Consider the following 16,918-nt stretch of genomic DNA (forward strand, 5'->3'; position numbering starts at 1 on the left):
AGCTTTTGGGAACTTTTAAAGCCCTATAGGCACAACTGGATTTCCTGGTCCCAGTTTAATAATTTAATCAATACGGAATTGGAACATGCTCATTTTGGTACAGTGTTTAGTTTCTGTAGCTCCTTTTCAAGTCCCTCCTCCTTCCATTACCAATGTGAGACTGCAAAAATCAACTTTTTTGTGATTATTTATACTTTGATTGCATCAGTATTTGTGTGTGTGTGTGTTTACTGATACAAACATACACTTATCTTTGCTGGCAAAATACTATGGATAAAGAATTTCAATATATCAGGCTTCATAAACACATTAGGACTGCTTCTTTGCCCTGGCAACCCCCAAATGAAGGCACAAGACATCAAGTGTGGGTTCACCTTATTTATTATTTTCACTGTATCCTGCTTACATCACTGCTTATGATTTTCAGGGCAGGCTGTTCTAGATAGTCCCATGATCTGTCTTCTGGACAGATCCACCCCGGCTCGAAACATGACCAGCATTTCTGCCAGCCTTGCTTATCACTGTTTGCATAGCCATATGTGCAGAGAGGTGCCCAGCTTTATCCCCGTCCCCTGATATACCATAAGGCTACTGTCAGGTTTAAAAGATGCTGCTCAGCACCAAGGGTGCTCCTTGTCAGCACACCCCGCTGCAAGGCATGTGATGGCCTGTTTCAGATGAACTCTCAGAGTACTTGCTGATTAATCTTACCTATCCATAGCAACCCATTCTATTTCTTCCATTCAACGGGGTTAGCCTAGCTTAACACTCTCTGCTCCACTTGCCAACTGTTACGTCATGCAGGCCTTGATGAAGACCAACTGGGTAAATGTCACACCATTCCTCGGATAAGTGGACACCATTATTTCTATACATGTGTGGCATATCATGGAGGATAAAAGGATGGGGTACAAAAGCTCCCACACCGCATTTTTGATAGCATTGTTGGCATTAAGCTCAGCCTTCTCAATGGCCAGGGGTAATGAGGTTTAATGAGGCTCCTCCAGACTTACTTTGGGGGGAGCTCCAACCAATCCAGCAACACTCTGGGGCAGTCTGCCTGAATTCCCTTGAGGTTCCTAATCACTCTTATTACTAGCACAAGACTGGATAACAGCCTCAGGTCTGCACCTGCAATGTTGTGTGGACACATCCCAACAAGATCATAGTGTGGTCAGCCTGGATCAATCTGTACCTGGGCATCACAGTGCCTGCTCTTTGGAATGGAGATTTTCAGGAGATGCTGCACACCTTGTTTGTTTCCCCAGCCTTTTGATGGGGTATGAATCAGTAGGCATCTTTTGTGGGGTGGAGGGAGGGACTAGCTGTTTTTATTTCATATAGGATTAATCTGTTTTAATAATTACCTGTAGACTGCCTTGAGTGAAGAGGTAGAAAGTATTTTAATAAAGAAATAAAATGTAGGTAAGCGGAGAAAATATTCAAATGAGCTGAAGGATCTGAAAGCTGCGTCAAACTATGCATGTGTGGTATTTCTACAAAATTCAGATTTTTTTTTTAATGGAACAATTGATGATTCCTAATGTATCCATTTCCTGTTAGAGACAAAACTAGGTAATTCAGAACTCCACATCCTTAAAAGTAATTCAGTTGGAAAGAGTTTCAGAACTATTCATAAAGCAATCATGTTATATATTTGCTTAACACATTTTACAACATGAAACACAATCCAACAGTAACAATTACTAGAAATTATGAAGCAATGGATTTAATACAAACAAACTCAAATTAAGAGAATCTGACGTAGCCTTTTCTCTCTCAATTTATTTTAACTCTATGCATTACTTCATATGTTCAGCTACGGAAATACTAGCTGGTGTGAAGGAGCATCACAAGTCCACTTCATCTCTGTGCCTCCAGGTGAACAGGTCCTCCATGTGAGCACCTGATTGTGGAGACTCCCTATTCACTCAAAAAAGGAAGGAAGAATCCAAATGATTCTCTCAGGCACTCTCACAGAGGGCCTGATTCATACCAAAAACTATTTCACAGTGAACAAAGGGGCTGATTGCAGTCCTGCTCCTTCATTATGGGAATTTCAACATGACACTAGCTGTATGCATGAATAAAGGCAGTATTCCAGAGTGTTTGGAGGAGAACTAAAAGTTGTCTTTTCTGAAGACTGTGAATCCACTTACAGTTGCCTTTGGGAGAGAATTGAGACCACGTCACACAACTGGCTCAAGACAGTGATGCAGGGGAAGGAAGCCAAGGAAGGCAGATTCAGGGAAATAGAGCATTCAAGGATATTGAAGGAGCTCTGAACAGGAGCTTAGAGACACTCTAGCAATAGCGTTGCTGGAAGGCTGTGTTGCCTGAGTAGATCTGCCAACTCTGGGATGGGAAATTCTTAACGATTTTAGGGTGGATCCTGGGAACAGTGGTCTTTGGGAGGACCTCAGAAGGTTATAATGCCATCAAGCCCCCTCTCCAAAGCAAATATATTTTTCCAGGAGAATATCTGGTCTTCTGTAACCAGAGGTCATTTCGGGGGGGATCACGGGGGATCGCAGTTCCCCCGGGTGAGGTACGGGGGTGGGACACATGACAAAGCCCCGCCCCCGGCTTCGGGCAGCCCCGCTTCCGGTCCTCATTCAGCCAGGAGGAGGCAGGAGAAGAGGGAGGGTAAGTTGCTTCCTCCCTGCCTCTCCCCACCCCTGCCTGCCTGGGGCCAGGGAGGGCCTTCGGGGTGTGGCCTTATGACACACTTCTGGTGATGTCAGGGGGTGTGGCATATGCTAATGAGTTATGCTAATGAGTTCCCCTAGCTCTTTTTCTACGAAATGACCCCTGTCTGTAACAATATGTCTTTGTGAGGAAAATTACAGCAGAATCTTTTTTGCTAAGTTCTTTGCACACAAAAATGGAATATGCTCTGTGCAGTTGCTGTTCAAGGGGCCATCACTCCACTTACAGCAAACATGAATGGGGCCTCTCAAGCACAGTTGGAACTGAATCGTCGGACTTGGCCTCAAGTCTCTTGGGTAGGGTGGAGCCTGGAGTTGTCCCAGAATTACAACTGATTTCCAGACTACAGATATCAGTTCCCCTGGATAAAATGGTAACTTCAAAGGGTGGATTCTGTAGCCTTAAATCCCTACTAGGCTCCTTTCATTCCAAAAACTGCCCTCCCTCAGCTCCATCCCAAATATCCAGGAATTTCCCAATCCAGAGTTGGTAAATAAGAGTAGGTGTATTCAACTATGCAGTTCCTTTGAGTGGATGACATTTCAGTTTGCAGAAGAGAGGATGGGAATTCCTCCGCCACTGCACACCCTCACTTTGGCTCCTGTGCTGACCCACTATGGCCAAAATTTCAGGATGCTCAGTGGGCTGCAGCAGGAGGGGAAATCAGGAAAGTCCTGTTCTACAAAGTTCACACATGGTTGGATCCACCCCATTGTTCTCTTGTAAATTATACTTTATAAGTACTTTATAAAGTAGCTCAGTGTTGTTTTCCTCATATTTCAGATGGGTGGTTGAGGCTGACAAAGAGTTGTTTGCCTAAGATGTCTTAGTTGTTGTTGTTGTTCAGTCGCACAGTCGAGTCCGACTCTTTGCGACCCCATGGACCAGATCACGCCAGGCCTTCCGGTCTTCCGCCGTCCTCTGAAGTGTGCTCAATTTCATGTTCGTTGCATCTATGACACTGTCTAACCATCTCATCCTTTGCCGTCCCCGTTTTCTTTGACCTTCAATCTTTCCCAGCATTAGGGTCTTCTCCAGTGAGTGCTCCCTTCTCATTTGGTGGCCAAAGTATTTGAGCTTCAGTTTCATTATCTGGCCTTCCAGGGAACAGTCAGGGTTGATTTCTTTTAGGATTGACTGATTTGTTCTTCTTGCAGTCCAAGGGACTCTCAAGAGTCTTCTCCAGCACCATAGTTCAAAAGAATCTATTCTTCGGCGCTCGGCCTTCCTTATAGTCCATATAGGTGTCTTAGTAAGTCTGGGCAAAAGCAAGTCTTGAACTGAGAACTTTATGGAACACAGCTATACCAAATTCCTGGAATACTATGCACTCTTCTTAGAAATAAAATAACCTAACAAGCTTACATTTGTCCATATTGCAAACACAGCACAAATGAAGCTGTTGGCTGGGACCCTGCCATTCAACTCAGCAAAGTTTGAAGATTTTTTCCATACTAAGGAGTCTTCCTGCAGCCTAAGCTGTTTTTCATCAACAGAAGACCTACTTAAACCAGATTAAGTTTCCTTAAGCTTGAGGAAAGCTTCAAACTTTGCAGAGTGGTGCAGTAATATTAATAGTATTTCTTTTAATAAATTAAGTTCACATTTTCGCTCACTTTTGTCTTTTTAATGTGAAGGTCAAAAAACAGAAAATCCAAGAAAGATAACGTTCAAGATAGCATGGATAGGTTTTATTTTATCACTAGTGGTGATTGTAGAGGCACAAACAGTAATGCTAATTAATTCATTAATTGATTTTTATTTATCTGCTGCCCTGTGCCAAGGATGGATGGCAACATATTAAAAATAGATTGAACTTGTAATTTGTTACGGACTTGATGTCCCAGTTTTAATGGTCTAATTTTCTTGGTGGAAATGTGCTGATTAAAAAAAAAACAACCTTGATGGATACACTGAGAGTTCCAGTGTCCTCCTTTGAACTGTCCTTACCAAAGTAAAACGTCCTCATTTTACTAGCAAAGGTGGGGGGAGAATTCCTAGTAGGATTCTGATGAATATTAATGGCTGGTTAAAAAGTAGGGATATAAAATCTATCACATTAAATTCTGACTTGGACTCTACATTAGCAGTGACAGGGTCAGATGGTGCCAGGGTGCCGATTTGTCTGCTTCTGATACTTTTTAGAGATTTCTTGGAAGTTTTAGGCCTACCACATGCTTATATGATCATTGCCCTTCCTGACTACTTAAATTTACTGAGTCCAAATGGTAGGTGCCGCCTTCTAAAGAACCCTATCCTGGACTCAGGAGATCTCAATAACTAATGACTGGTCTTAAATGTTCCATTCCTGAGCATAATTATTGAACTGGTGGTGGCTAGACAACTTCAGGCGTTCCTGGATGAAGTAGATTGCTTGGATCTCTTCCAATTTGGTTTTAGGCCTGGGACTGAAACAGCATTGGTTGCCCAGGTAGATGACCTACACCAGAAGGACAGAGGGAGTGTGACTTGGTTAATTCTCTTGAACCTCTCAGTGGTATTCAATACCATTGATCATGGTATCCTTCTGGGCCGCCTTTCTGTGCTTGGATTGGGAGTAGGGTTGCCAGCCCCCCCTCTTGCCTGCCACCAGCCAGATGGCTGGCCGGGAGAAATCCCACCTCTAACTGACCTTTTTGGGCCTACTTTTGGTTTTGGGCCTTTTTCCAGTTGGGGGTGACACTCTATGGTTTGAAGCCAAATTTACCATAGAGTTTTGCCCAAAAACCAGAGTGCCCAAAACCGGAAGTGGGCCTGAAAATGTCCCATATACAGTCTCCCAGAAGGACATTGGGAGACCCCAGCTGGCCAGGTAAGTAAACTTGGCAACCCTAATTGGAAGGCACTGTTTTGCAGTGGTTCTGGGTCTACCTGGAGGGTAGGTTTCTGAAGGTGGTGCTAGAAGGACTACTGCTTAGCTCCTTGATCTCTGGCCTGTGGGGTCCTATCCCCTATGCTGCTCAATATCTATATGAAACTGCTGAAGTTTTGGGCTGAACTTTCACCAATATGTAGATGACATTCAGTTCTTTCTCATTCTTCTGGCTGATCCCAGGGAGGTTGTAAAAACCCTGAACTGGTGTATGGAGGCACTTTTGGAGTGGATGCAGGCTAAGAAGCTGAAGCTTAATCCCAACAAAATGGTGAGCAGAAGGTTTAAGAGAGGATTTAAAGTCTCAGTTGTTCTGGTTGGGGTTGCACTCCCCTTAAAGGAACAAGTCCTTATTCTGGGGGTGCGCTTGGACCCAGGTCTACTGCTGTATATTCAGGTGGCAGCTGTGGCCACCTTCAACTGGTTAGCTAGGTACAGCCTTTCCTGGGCAGAAAATATATGACTACAGTTGTGCAAGCCCTGGTTACATCTGGATTAGATTACTACTATATACTCTACATGGCCTTGACAAGTGTTCAGAATATTCAGTTGATGCAGAATGATGCAGCCAGGATGCTGACTGGAGTGGGTTCTATGGACCATATCACTCCAGTCTTGGCCTACTGACACAGGTTTGCAAACTGTTTCCATGCTGGTATTGAATTTTAAAGCCTTATAAAATTTGGGACCAACATACCTGACGACACAGGTTTGCAAACTGTTTCCATGGAAAATTCAAAGTGCTGGTATTGAATTTTAAAACCTTATAAAATTTGGGACCAACATACCTGAAGGACCATCTGCTCCCTTATGAATTTGTCTAACCACTGCAGGTATTTTCTGAGGCCCTGCTTTCCCCACCTTCTGAGATTAGGCAGTGGCAACCTGTGAGAGGGACTTCTTGGTCATAGAACCAAAAATTTGAAACTGTCCACCCAAGACTTGTGTGTTCCCTTTCCAGGACTTGTCTTTCCCCTTCTGTTGTCATCTTCCACCAGCAGGTGATGACCTTTTTTTGTTTTGATTGACATTCCATTAGTAGTCCCTCCTTTTTGCCCAATGATTGATTGTTTTTATGTTTGTGTGTGTGCATTTTAGCTCTGTCTTTATTGTTTTAATGATATGTTTTGTTGATTTTTAATGTTTTTTAAGATGTGATTTTATTATATACTAGGAATAAGGCCCATTGTGGAAATAATTACAACAAGTTCTAGAAAGAGGCTCTGGGAGAGTGCCCGAGCCTTGGGCACACAGCATCAATTTGCTGTGGCAACCTCAGCAGGGTATAATAACACAGAGTCCACCATTTTCTCCAGAGGAACTGATCTCTGTTACCCAGGGGTCATTTGGGGCCAGAGCACACCAGAGTGCCACTCCAGCAGCCCAGGAGTGGGCACAAGTCCCACCCCCAGCTCCCTGCCCTGCACGCCGCAGTAGCGGCGCAATCTTCCCATTATATTTTATGGCCCCATAGAATATAATGGGTGTCACAGGAGCTCGATGACAACCCGTCGCCGTCCTTCTCATTTGAGCTCCCTATGCCACCGAGCCCAGCCACGATGCCTTTCCCCTCCTGTCTGGAAGGAGTATTGTGGCCTCAGACACCTGGACGAGGGAGGGAGGTTGCGTCAACTTCCCTCTCCTTCCGGCCCTGCTGGATGGGGTGCCCTCTCTCTCGGCTTCACCCTGTCATACAGGAGTTATCCCCAGCCTCCTCTCCTTCTTCCCTTTTTATATCCTCCTCCCCTCTCCCAGTGTGCCCTGCTCCCCCCGGGGCTGTTCCCCTCCCTGGCCCCGCCCCCCTACAAAGCTTCCGATGTGGCTCCAGGGGTGGGGTCCCTTTGGCTTCCGTCTCTTCTCCCCTGGGCCTCCTAGCTCTGCTGCGTGGGCGTGCTCTTGCGCCAGGGCATAGGCCCGGCATGATCATCTCTTTCCCGGCACGCTGCATCTTGGCTGCACTGACATCTCCCACTGGGGATTCAATGAGGGCTGGTGTTGGCGGCAGCTCTGCCCATCCCACTGTCCCGGGCTCCCTCCCAGCTCGTCTTGCCTCCCAGGTGAGTGCCAGGGGGGTTGTGGTGCATCTCTCAGGTCCTGTGGGGGTGGTGTTGCTCCTTGCCGGGGGGGTGGGAGTCCCATCCTCAGGACAATGGGAAGATCCTGCCACTGCTGCAGTGCAACTCCAATGAGAAGGGGGTTAAAGTTTAGGGGGGGAGGCATCTTTAAAAGCTTCACCTCTCCTTCCCCAGCTCACCTGCCATTTTAAACCCCTTCTCTTTTCGATTCCCGCCCAGCCCACCTGGGGAAGGGAAGGGGAGGCTTTTGAAGATGCCTCCCCCCCTTTTGCTTCCCCTTCTGACATCACTTCCATTGATGTCAAGGGGCATGGCATATGCTAATGGGCTATTATGCTAATAGCCTATTAGGTATTCTATTGAGCTCCTGCAGCTCTTTTTCTATGAAATGACCCCTGCTGCTACCTGAGGAGCAGTTGTAATTCTGAGTGTTCTCCAGCCTTCACCTGGAGATTGGCAACAATGGTTCCTCAGGAGGGAATGGCTGGTTTGGAGGGTGGAGTCTATGGCATTGTACCTGATGTCCCACCCCTCCTCAAACCTCACCATCTCCAGGCTCCACCCCTCAAATCTCTAGGAATTTCCCAATAAGGAGCTGGCAACCCTATCACCCTCCCAGCCAACCATCAACCTACTTTTATCTGCCCCTCTGACTTCAGCTTTCCATCTCAAGTGTTCCCTCTAAGTTGAGTTAGTGTGAGCTAGCTCACAGTTTTTTAGCCTATGGCTCACACATCTTTGTCTTAGCTCAGGAAGGATGGCTCCAGAGCAAACTAATTTATGCAGTAGCCAAATCACTCGCTCACATCTTTAATGCCAATAGCTCACAATGTAGAATTTTTGCTCACAAGACTCCACAGCTTAGAGGGAGCATTGCTCCTCCTCCTCCCTCCTAGAGAGCAGTTGTAATTCTGTGTAATCTGCAGCCCCCACCTGGAGATTGGCAACAATGGTTCCCCAGGAGGAAATGGCTGGTTTGGAGGGTAGAGCTATGGCACTGTACCTGTCTGAGGTCCCACCCCTCCTCAAACCTCACTCTCTCCAGGCTCCATCCCTCAAAGTTTCCAACCTGGAGCTGGCAACCCTAGTCAGGACTGGCCCCAATGAATTCCCCACAAAAGCCTGGAAAGGGCTTAAATCCTTTGTCTTTTTACTGACAGACCGAATCTTGGTTACATAGCGACAGCCACTGAGGGAAAAGTTAGTCAAACAGGAGCCAAGCAGGGGAAGTGTCTTCATCAGGAGAGACAGCCTTTTGACAGTTATTCTGACAGGGAACAGTGGTTGAGGTGGCAGTGGGTGGAAAAGAAGAATGGACCCAGCACCCAGCCAATGGCACACAATTACTCTTGAGTGGCAGTTGATGGGCCAATGGCTGATGGAGCGCACAGCACAGCAAATGGAGAGCTGGAAATGGCCAATACATAAGGGAATTATTATTAAAGATTTTTTTTATGTGTTAGCCATCTTTGTGAGCATTATGAGGTCAGAAAGGCAGGGCATAAATTCTGTAAAATGAAATTTAAAAATGAAAAAAAAAATCCTAGGATTATCAGTTTAAATGGGATAATAGCATTTCAAATGGTTTCTTTTATAATACAGTACAGGCAAGATGAAATTGAATTTATTTAATTGCTTGTTGCAGTTTTACTGAGTTAGTTTAGGGAAGAGGCTGTGGCTCAGTAGTAAACCATATGCCAAATTTAGTCCGCAGCATCTCCATTCAAAAGGATCAGGTAGTGGATAATGCGAAAGACTCCGAGACTCTGCATGAGATGCAGAAGAGTAGCTGCCAGTCAGAGTAGACAATGCCATTCTTGATAGACCAGTGGTCTGACAGTATACAGTGGTCCACGTGAGCAGAAGCATATTTCTATTCTAGCTTGTGTAGCCATTTTAAACTCTTTCTTTCTGGTTGTTTCAGTCCCACCCTCCCCATTTTTTTCTTTAATGACTTGGAACGTTGTGGTCTCCTGCTGTGAATACTTGCTAAACGTTTCATACCATATTCCCCATAGTGATGTAATTGGATTGATCAAGCCATTGGGACACTGGCTCTGAATGGTTGGTTTGTGTTTTCACAGTGGCTGATCTTTGTTCAGAGATAGCCCTGTGTTAAGTATCCTTAGCAGTTTGTATAAGGTAACCTCTTAGGGTACAGGAAAAAGGAACGTGCATGTGAAATGATTGATTAAAATAAAAGCAGTAAAGTTAAACACTGGTGAATTAAAATTGTTGGTGACTGTCAAGAAAAGAGTTGTGTGTGTGTGTGTGTGTGTGTGGGGTGTGGGCTGGTGAGAAAAGATGTGTGTGTGTGTGTGTGTGTGTGTGTGTGAGAGAGAGAGAGAGAGAGAGAGAGAGAGAGAGAGAGAGAGAACTAGAAAGAACATTGTTCTGGATCAAAAGTAGAAACTCAGTCTGCATTCCACTCTGTCAGGGAATCTACTAGCAGCCTGAGTAGATGAGATGGATCCTTTTAAGCTTCATAAATTTACAAAGAGATATTAGCATTCCTCCTTGTACTTTTCCACAGGGAGGGGGGAAAGTTACTACTTAGTACTGTATAGTGTTATTCCATTCAGTGTTCTGGGAAGAAAAACTTTTTAAACACCTAACATAAAAGAACACATTTTAAGATTTTTTTTTTAAAAAAGATAAAACTAACATTGTGCTAGCATAGAAAGAGATTGTAGGTAGCTTCATTGGTCCTAAACAAAACTGACTTTTTATAAGAACATAAGAACATAAGAGATGCCAATGTTGGATCAGGCCAAAGGCCCATCCAGTCCAACACTCTGTATCACACAGAGGCCAGAAATACCAGTGCCATCAGGAGGTCCACCAGTGGGGGCAGGACATTAGAAACCCTCCCACTGTTGACCCCCCCAAGCACCAAGATGACAAAGCATCACTTGCCCCAGAGTCCCTATCTATACCTTGTGGCTAATAGCCACTGATGGACCTCTGCTCCATATCTATATATCTAATAGCCAAGTTGCCCCCTGAGGGCGGATCGCTAAATCAGCACTCCGGGGGCACTTGGGGGGGAGGGGGAGGTTTGTGCACACGTGGGCCAATCCCCACGTGTGCACAAAAATCGAAAAAGTAGAAAAAATCTCGGGGGGATGTTTAAATCCCCCCGAAAGTGACAGAGCGTCCCCTGCGCATGTGCGGGGAACGCTCTGTAGCTGGCCTCACCGCCGCCGCCTCCTCCTCCTCGGGGCCAGGTGGCCAGCCTGGCAAAGGGTGGGAGGACTGGCCTTGCCACCGCCAAGCCCGGCAAAGGGGGGGGGGAAGGACCGGCCTCTCCGCCACCACCTCGGAGCCATGGACATAATCAATCATACATTGTGGATTCATTTCAGTGGAATTTACACAGAGTTCTAGTGGATTGTGCCCAAACTGTGGTGCAATTTTTTTTTAAAAAAGGTAAAGTTAGATAGCAGACTTAGAAGTCAGTCAATGAGTTAAAATGACTTTATATATTATTGGCTTTTTGTTACATCTTCATTTATTTCATAAATGTATCTTTCAAGAACTATTACCTCCTTTGTCTTCTTTACTTATGAAGTGTGAATACTCTATGAGCTTTACTCTACCATTATCAGTTCCTTTATATATTTCTAAGTCAGGATGTAATGGATTGTGGCAGATACTATTTTATATTATTGGTCTCAAAAATCTTTTCTTTTTGGTGAAGTGAATACATATGACCTTGAAAGAGACAAGATAATGCATCATGAGACTGAAAGTATATTTCTGTTGGTAAAATGCTGACACCTACTGAAGCTATGAGATTTTTATATATGCACTTTTGGCCAATTGTGGTGCAGGCAGTCACTCTAGATGGATGCAAGCCCATCTCTCCCCCATCACTTATCCTTATACAATAGGGCTCTGAGATTACTGCAGATTCCCCCCCCCCATGGGAAGCAGCAGGGGGGCCCTGTGCCGTGTCCCATGCTGATTCCAAAGGTCTCTTGAACATCAGGAGCAGTTTTAGGGTGCCCAGTGGTGGGAACCTGTAGAAGTCAAGGGAAGGTAGGAAGGGTTATTTCTATAAAAAGATTCCCCACTTGTGCTTCTTTAGATGCAGTTTATGGTTACTAGAAGTATAAAAAAGTAACTATACCAAATTAAAACAAATTGTATTTTTAAATGCAAATTGGATAGATCCAAGGGATGCCACTGAACCTGAAATAGCTTTCCTCCTATACCACCACCACTGATAACTATTTTTTCCGCTGAAATGTCTCCTGTCCTAAAGCACAGGTCATTGCTTTTTGATCAGTCTGTATATGACAGATCTGGAAACAGCCATGACAGACACATTAGGAAAGCAACTTTGATTGTGTTGTTTATAGAGTGGAATGGGAAAATGTATTAAACGTTCACAATGATTATCTCAAAGGGGAGAAAAATGCAATGTTTGTCTTCTTGTTGTAAGAGATCCTGTATTTATGTTGCTTCTAGGGTCTGAGGTGGCAGATTTTGATGGGAAAAGTTTGCTGATCTTCAGATTTAACCCCAAATCCACAACAGCACTGAAAGATGTAATTTCTCTGAAATTTAAAACTATCCAGAGGGATGGGGTCCTGCTCCACAGAGAAGGACAGAATGGAGACCATATCACCTTGGCTTTATTTAATGGAAAGCTTTCTTTACTCATCAACATAGGTACCATTAGATGGTTTATCTAATTCATAATTTTAAAAATGTATAAACTGACTATGTAAGTTCCAGTGTCCACTTTGTTTATTACCATAGACCTAACAGTTTGTTTTTCTCCTCTTGAAGGTGATGCTAAAATGTATTCTGCTGATGCCCAGATTAATATCACTCTGGGTAGCCTTTTGGATGATCAGCATTGGCATTCAGTCCTCATTGAACATTTCAATAATCAAGTGAATTTTACAGTTGATAAACACACTCACCATTTTCATGCAAAGGGAGAATTCAATTATTTGGACCTTGATTATGAGGTGTGAAAATTATCTTTCATTTATTAGACTTTGTTGTAAAAATGCAATTTGCAATTATACAATTGAAAGGGGACATGAGCTGTTTGATGGAATACTTTAAAATCCAGACTCTTATTGGACCTTCCATACTGCCAGTACAATTAATTAATTAATTAATCAATCAAACAAACCAGGTTATCCAGATTAGAGTCTGCTGCTTTTAACCATGACACCAAACTGGCTCTGTCTGCCAATGAAGTAGTAGTAATATGCAAATTTGCTGCTGTGCAGATTACAAGTGGAAGCTCCTGACATTTCTGTAATATTTACCAGCCCGATATTTATTTTGTAACTGTAAAGTTTCTATTGTACAGTCTATTGAGGGGGTCCTTGTGTAATATAGTAGTACCATGTAGGACTAGGCGTTCGGAAGAAACAAAAATATAGCAGCAACATGGATGTAAGAGTTGCATCTTGAAGATCAGCCCTGTATCATTGAATTCCATGACAATAGGATGCAAGGCATCTGTGCCTTCTCCAGACTCCTTCCATCTCATGTTTCTGTTATCTATGCTTATAACCTATCAACAGGCAGACAGGGATAAGGTGAGTGACAAGTTTCGGAGCAGGAAGGGGCAGGAAAAATGTAGTCACATGCAGCACTGAGCAATTTAATGCTGCACTGTTGACCTTTGGACTGGAAGCTGACAACAACAGGCTGAGGTGCTATTGCCTTTAGAAAAGGCTGGCTTTCCCCTTGCACTGGAGTGAACAACTTTATATTGGATTTACTTGGGTTTTTTTTTTGTCAGTGTAGTGAGCCACAGAATCATGCCCAATTCAACAATATTATAAGGGTGTTGAAGGTTGGATACAGTTCTTCCACCTGCAACCACTTTGTTTCAAATAGCAGAGCAGCTTCCATTTGTACAAATGGAGATGTCCCATGGAAGCTCACTCTCGACAGCAGGTTCTTCCTGCAAGTTGGCCAACCCACTCTCTGAATGGAAAATGTGGGAATGTCTGATCACCTTTTGAGTGGTTGAGCAGGAATTTTGGGACCTTGTTCAAATTGGCTGGGAAGGGGATTTTTCCTCATCTGTTCCACAGTGCCTTAGAGAGGGGTGGCATTCTTACTGTGTCTGTAAAGGGTCATCAAATCACAGCCCCATAGAGTCTTCAGGGCAAGTGATTAAGCAGAGGTGGTTTGACATTATCTTTCTCTTCAGCGTCTTCCTTAGTGGGCTCCCCTCTAAGTACCAACCCTGCTTAGCTTCCAAAGTCTGACAAGATCAGGCTACACTATACCATTCCACATGCCAATGCTCTAAGTAGGCTTAGTCTTTTGACTGGTTAGGCTTAGGGCTGCCAATTCCCCCCGGGGGGGGGAGATTTCCCTCCGCTTTGGAGGCTCGATTTCCGCCGCCGCGGAATCGGGCCCCGGGGGAAACCCCACCCCGGCGTGCACGTCACCCAGATGTGACGTGATGACGCTGGGCACGCTGGGGGCGGGGCCACAGCCATTTGAGGGGAAAACATAGAGTTAGGCTACAACTAGTTTTGGCAGGAAAGGTCTAAGTTGCTACAGTATAGGTAGGGATACTTGGCAAGCACCCTGAGCCATCTAAGGATATGGAGCGCTTCTGAACTAGCCATTTGATGGCTCAAGGAGCTTGATGGGCTGGGGAGGGAACACCCTTGGTGATTGAGCAGCATCAACTAAGTCCTCAGTTGTAGAAGCAGATTGTGGATGAATAAGGCATAACAGCTCTTGGCACTGTTTTACATGCAGCAATAATGCTGGCTGAGTTTGGAGCCAGGGTAGGTTTGTCAGGTCTTACCTGGCTGCTGGCGGGGGTCCTAGTCCTTCTCCGGGGCTTCTTCAGCGCACGTGCCACAATGGTGTCACCCAGAAGTGATTTCATTGCACAGGGAATGTTGCGGGGTATGCTCTATCTTTCAAGGAAAAACTCTATGGTAAACATAGTTTTTTCGAGTGATGGAGCGTCCTCCCTGCAACATGCCCTCTGCGATGACATCACCTCCAGGTGACATCATTGTGTCGGACGCATTGGCGGGAACAGGGCACTTTGGGGGAAGGGTATCCCCACCGGCTGAATCAGGGCCAGCAGATCTGGGGGCCTGAAAGCAGGCAAACCCCACCCCTGTCGGGGGGATGGCAGCCCTAAGCCAGGGTGAATTTGCCCCAAACACTAGTAGCTGTTGTAGGCTGCCTGTTAGCGGCAACTCACACTAATTTCAGTGATGTAAATCAGCATTTAATAAACTGGTTAACTCACATAGTGGTGTTCTGTGTCATTATTTGGGGTACTGGTACAAGAACAATAAATACGTGCTAAAGTGCATTGCATTTCATTGATCAGTTGTAATTGTCACAATGACCTCTTAACTGTGATCACTTAATGCAATGCAAACATTTTATATAACATGCTGAAACAGATTTTTTTTTAAAAAAACTGCATAATATTTTATATAAATTCTAATGTACTAAATTAAGATACATTTCCTTTCTCAAAATGACTGTTTTTTGTTTTGTTTTTTTGAGAATTAGGGCACATATATTTAATAGATTGTTTCTTGCCTTCTTACTTAATTTGTTATCTTGCAGTCTGAATTTTAAACTATATTTTAAATTAATACATTGACAACTTTTAAAATATAGAAAATAGATTCATTCTAAATTGTCCAATATGTGGCTGTTGCTGTACCATTGTTAACATTTTTATCGTCAACACTGTAACGAGATTTTCTGAAAATTACTTAATACTATTATTGATTTTTCTTCTCTTTCTAAGCTCAGCTTTGGAGGGATTCCAATGCCAGGAAAACCAGGCATATTACCATGGAAAACATTTCAGGGATGCTTTGAAAATCTTTATTACAATGGTGTGAATGTTATTGATTTGGCCAAGAGACATAAACCTCAAATCAACATAATGGTAAGAGAAATATAAAAGGACACTTTAAATTGTTTACTGATTTATAAGAACATTTAAATCACAGCATAAGCTTGCAATCCACAAAGCAGTTAGCCAACTGGATTTAAGGCAACTGTGTCCCATTAATTTTATTGGAATGAAACTGGCTTAAATTTAAGTAGTCCTGTTTAATTGGTTTGTGGATCAAACCATAAATCATGCAGCAGAAGCTAGTATTACTGAATCTTTGCATGAAGGATCTGCTGAAAGGACTGGAGGTAAGAATTATAAATGACTAGGAGTAACGTCTGTTGTGGGAAGAAATGCAACAAGCTCTAGAAAGTGGTTCCAGGTGAGTGTCCTGGCTGTGACTGGTGGGGCGGCAGAGGGAAGGGGAAAATAGAGGGAGGCGAGCCATGTTTATTTCCTTCTGTTTAACTATAAGGCAAGGCTGTCTCAAGTCATTTTGCTGCCCCAAGTGGGTAGTATGGGAGGAGAGCTGCATGGTAACAGGTATGGTTTCCTCCACCCCTGACTTATGTTGATTTGGGGCTATGCAGTGACAGCTAAGGTAGAAAAGCACCTCCTCCTATGCCTCCTCCTATGCCTATGCCATGTCTTCTGGGTTCCAAGGGTCTGGAAAGCTGTTATGTAGCCAGGTACAGGGTTGCATACTCTGAGTTGGGAAATACCTGTAGATTTGAGGGGTAGAGCCTGGGGAGGGCAAGATTTCAGGTGAGGAGGCACCTCAGCAGGGTATAATGGCATAGAATCCACGGCCCAAACCATCCATTTTCTCCAGGAGAACTGATGTTGGTCATCTGGAGATCAGTTGTAATAGCTGGAGATCTCCAGGTGCTGATTTGGAGGTTGGCAATAATAATGGGAGGGCCAGGTTTGTTGAAGAACTTCAGTGAAGTATACTGCCATAGAGCTCACCTCCAAAGCAACCATTTTCTTGATGGGGATTGATCTCTGTAGTCTGGAGATCAATTGTAATTCAGGGAGATGTCCAGGCCTTCCCTTCCCCAGCAACCACTGTTTAACAGTGTAACCAAGGGTCTTTTGGGGCTGGAGCGTGCTCCGGCAGCCCAGGAGCCCAGGCAAATGGTGGCGGTGGCAAGCCCCACCCCCAGCTCCCTGCGCCAAAAGTGCTGTGGCTCAGGGGATGCCAGGGGGCGTGGCATATGCTAATAGCCTAGTAGCTCATTAGCATACTATATGCTAATGAGCTCCTGCAGCTCTTTTTCTACAAAAAGACCCCTGAGTATAACTGATTAACACTTCAGCTGCAAATGCCCCATGGCCTCTTGGGACTCCCAACTTGGGAGTTGTAGTTCTAATTCCCTTTGCTACAGTTGC

At 44.4% G+C, this 16,918-nt stretch overlaps 1 protein-coding gene across 1 annotated transcript in view; it reads left to right on the forward strand.

Annotated features, from left to right (window-relative positions):
- Positions 1 to 16,918, forward strand: part of CNTNAP4 (contactin associated protein-like 4) — a gene marked incomplete at its 3' end in the record, with an annotated part of 332,294 nt that overhangs the window by 214,995 nt on the left and 100,381 nt on the right. The window contains exons 5-7 of the mRNA XM_015429079.1: positions 12,130 to 12,333; positions 12,454 to 12,638; positions 15,434 to 15,577. Coding sequence (XP_015284565.1) covers positions 12,130 to 12,333; positions 12,454 to 12,638; positions 15,434 to 15,577 — 533 coding nt within the window. The remainder of the gene's footprint in view (positions 1 to 12,129; positions 12,334 to 12,453; positions 12,639 to 15,433; positions 15,578 to 16,918) is intronic.

This window comes from Gekko japonicus, unplaced genomic scaffold, assembly GCF_001447785.1.
Source record: "Gekko japonicus isolate JY-2015 unplaced genomic scaffold, Gekko_japonicus_V1.1 scaffold1733, whole genome shotgun sequence".
In the NCBI taxonomy this organism is placed as follows: domain Eukaryota; kingdom Metazoa; phylum Chordata; class Lepidosauria; order Squamata; family Gekkonidae; genus Gekko; species Gekko japonicus.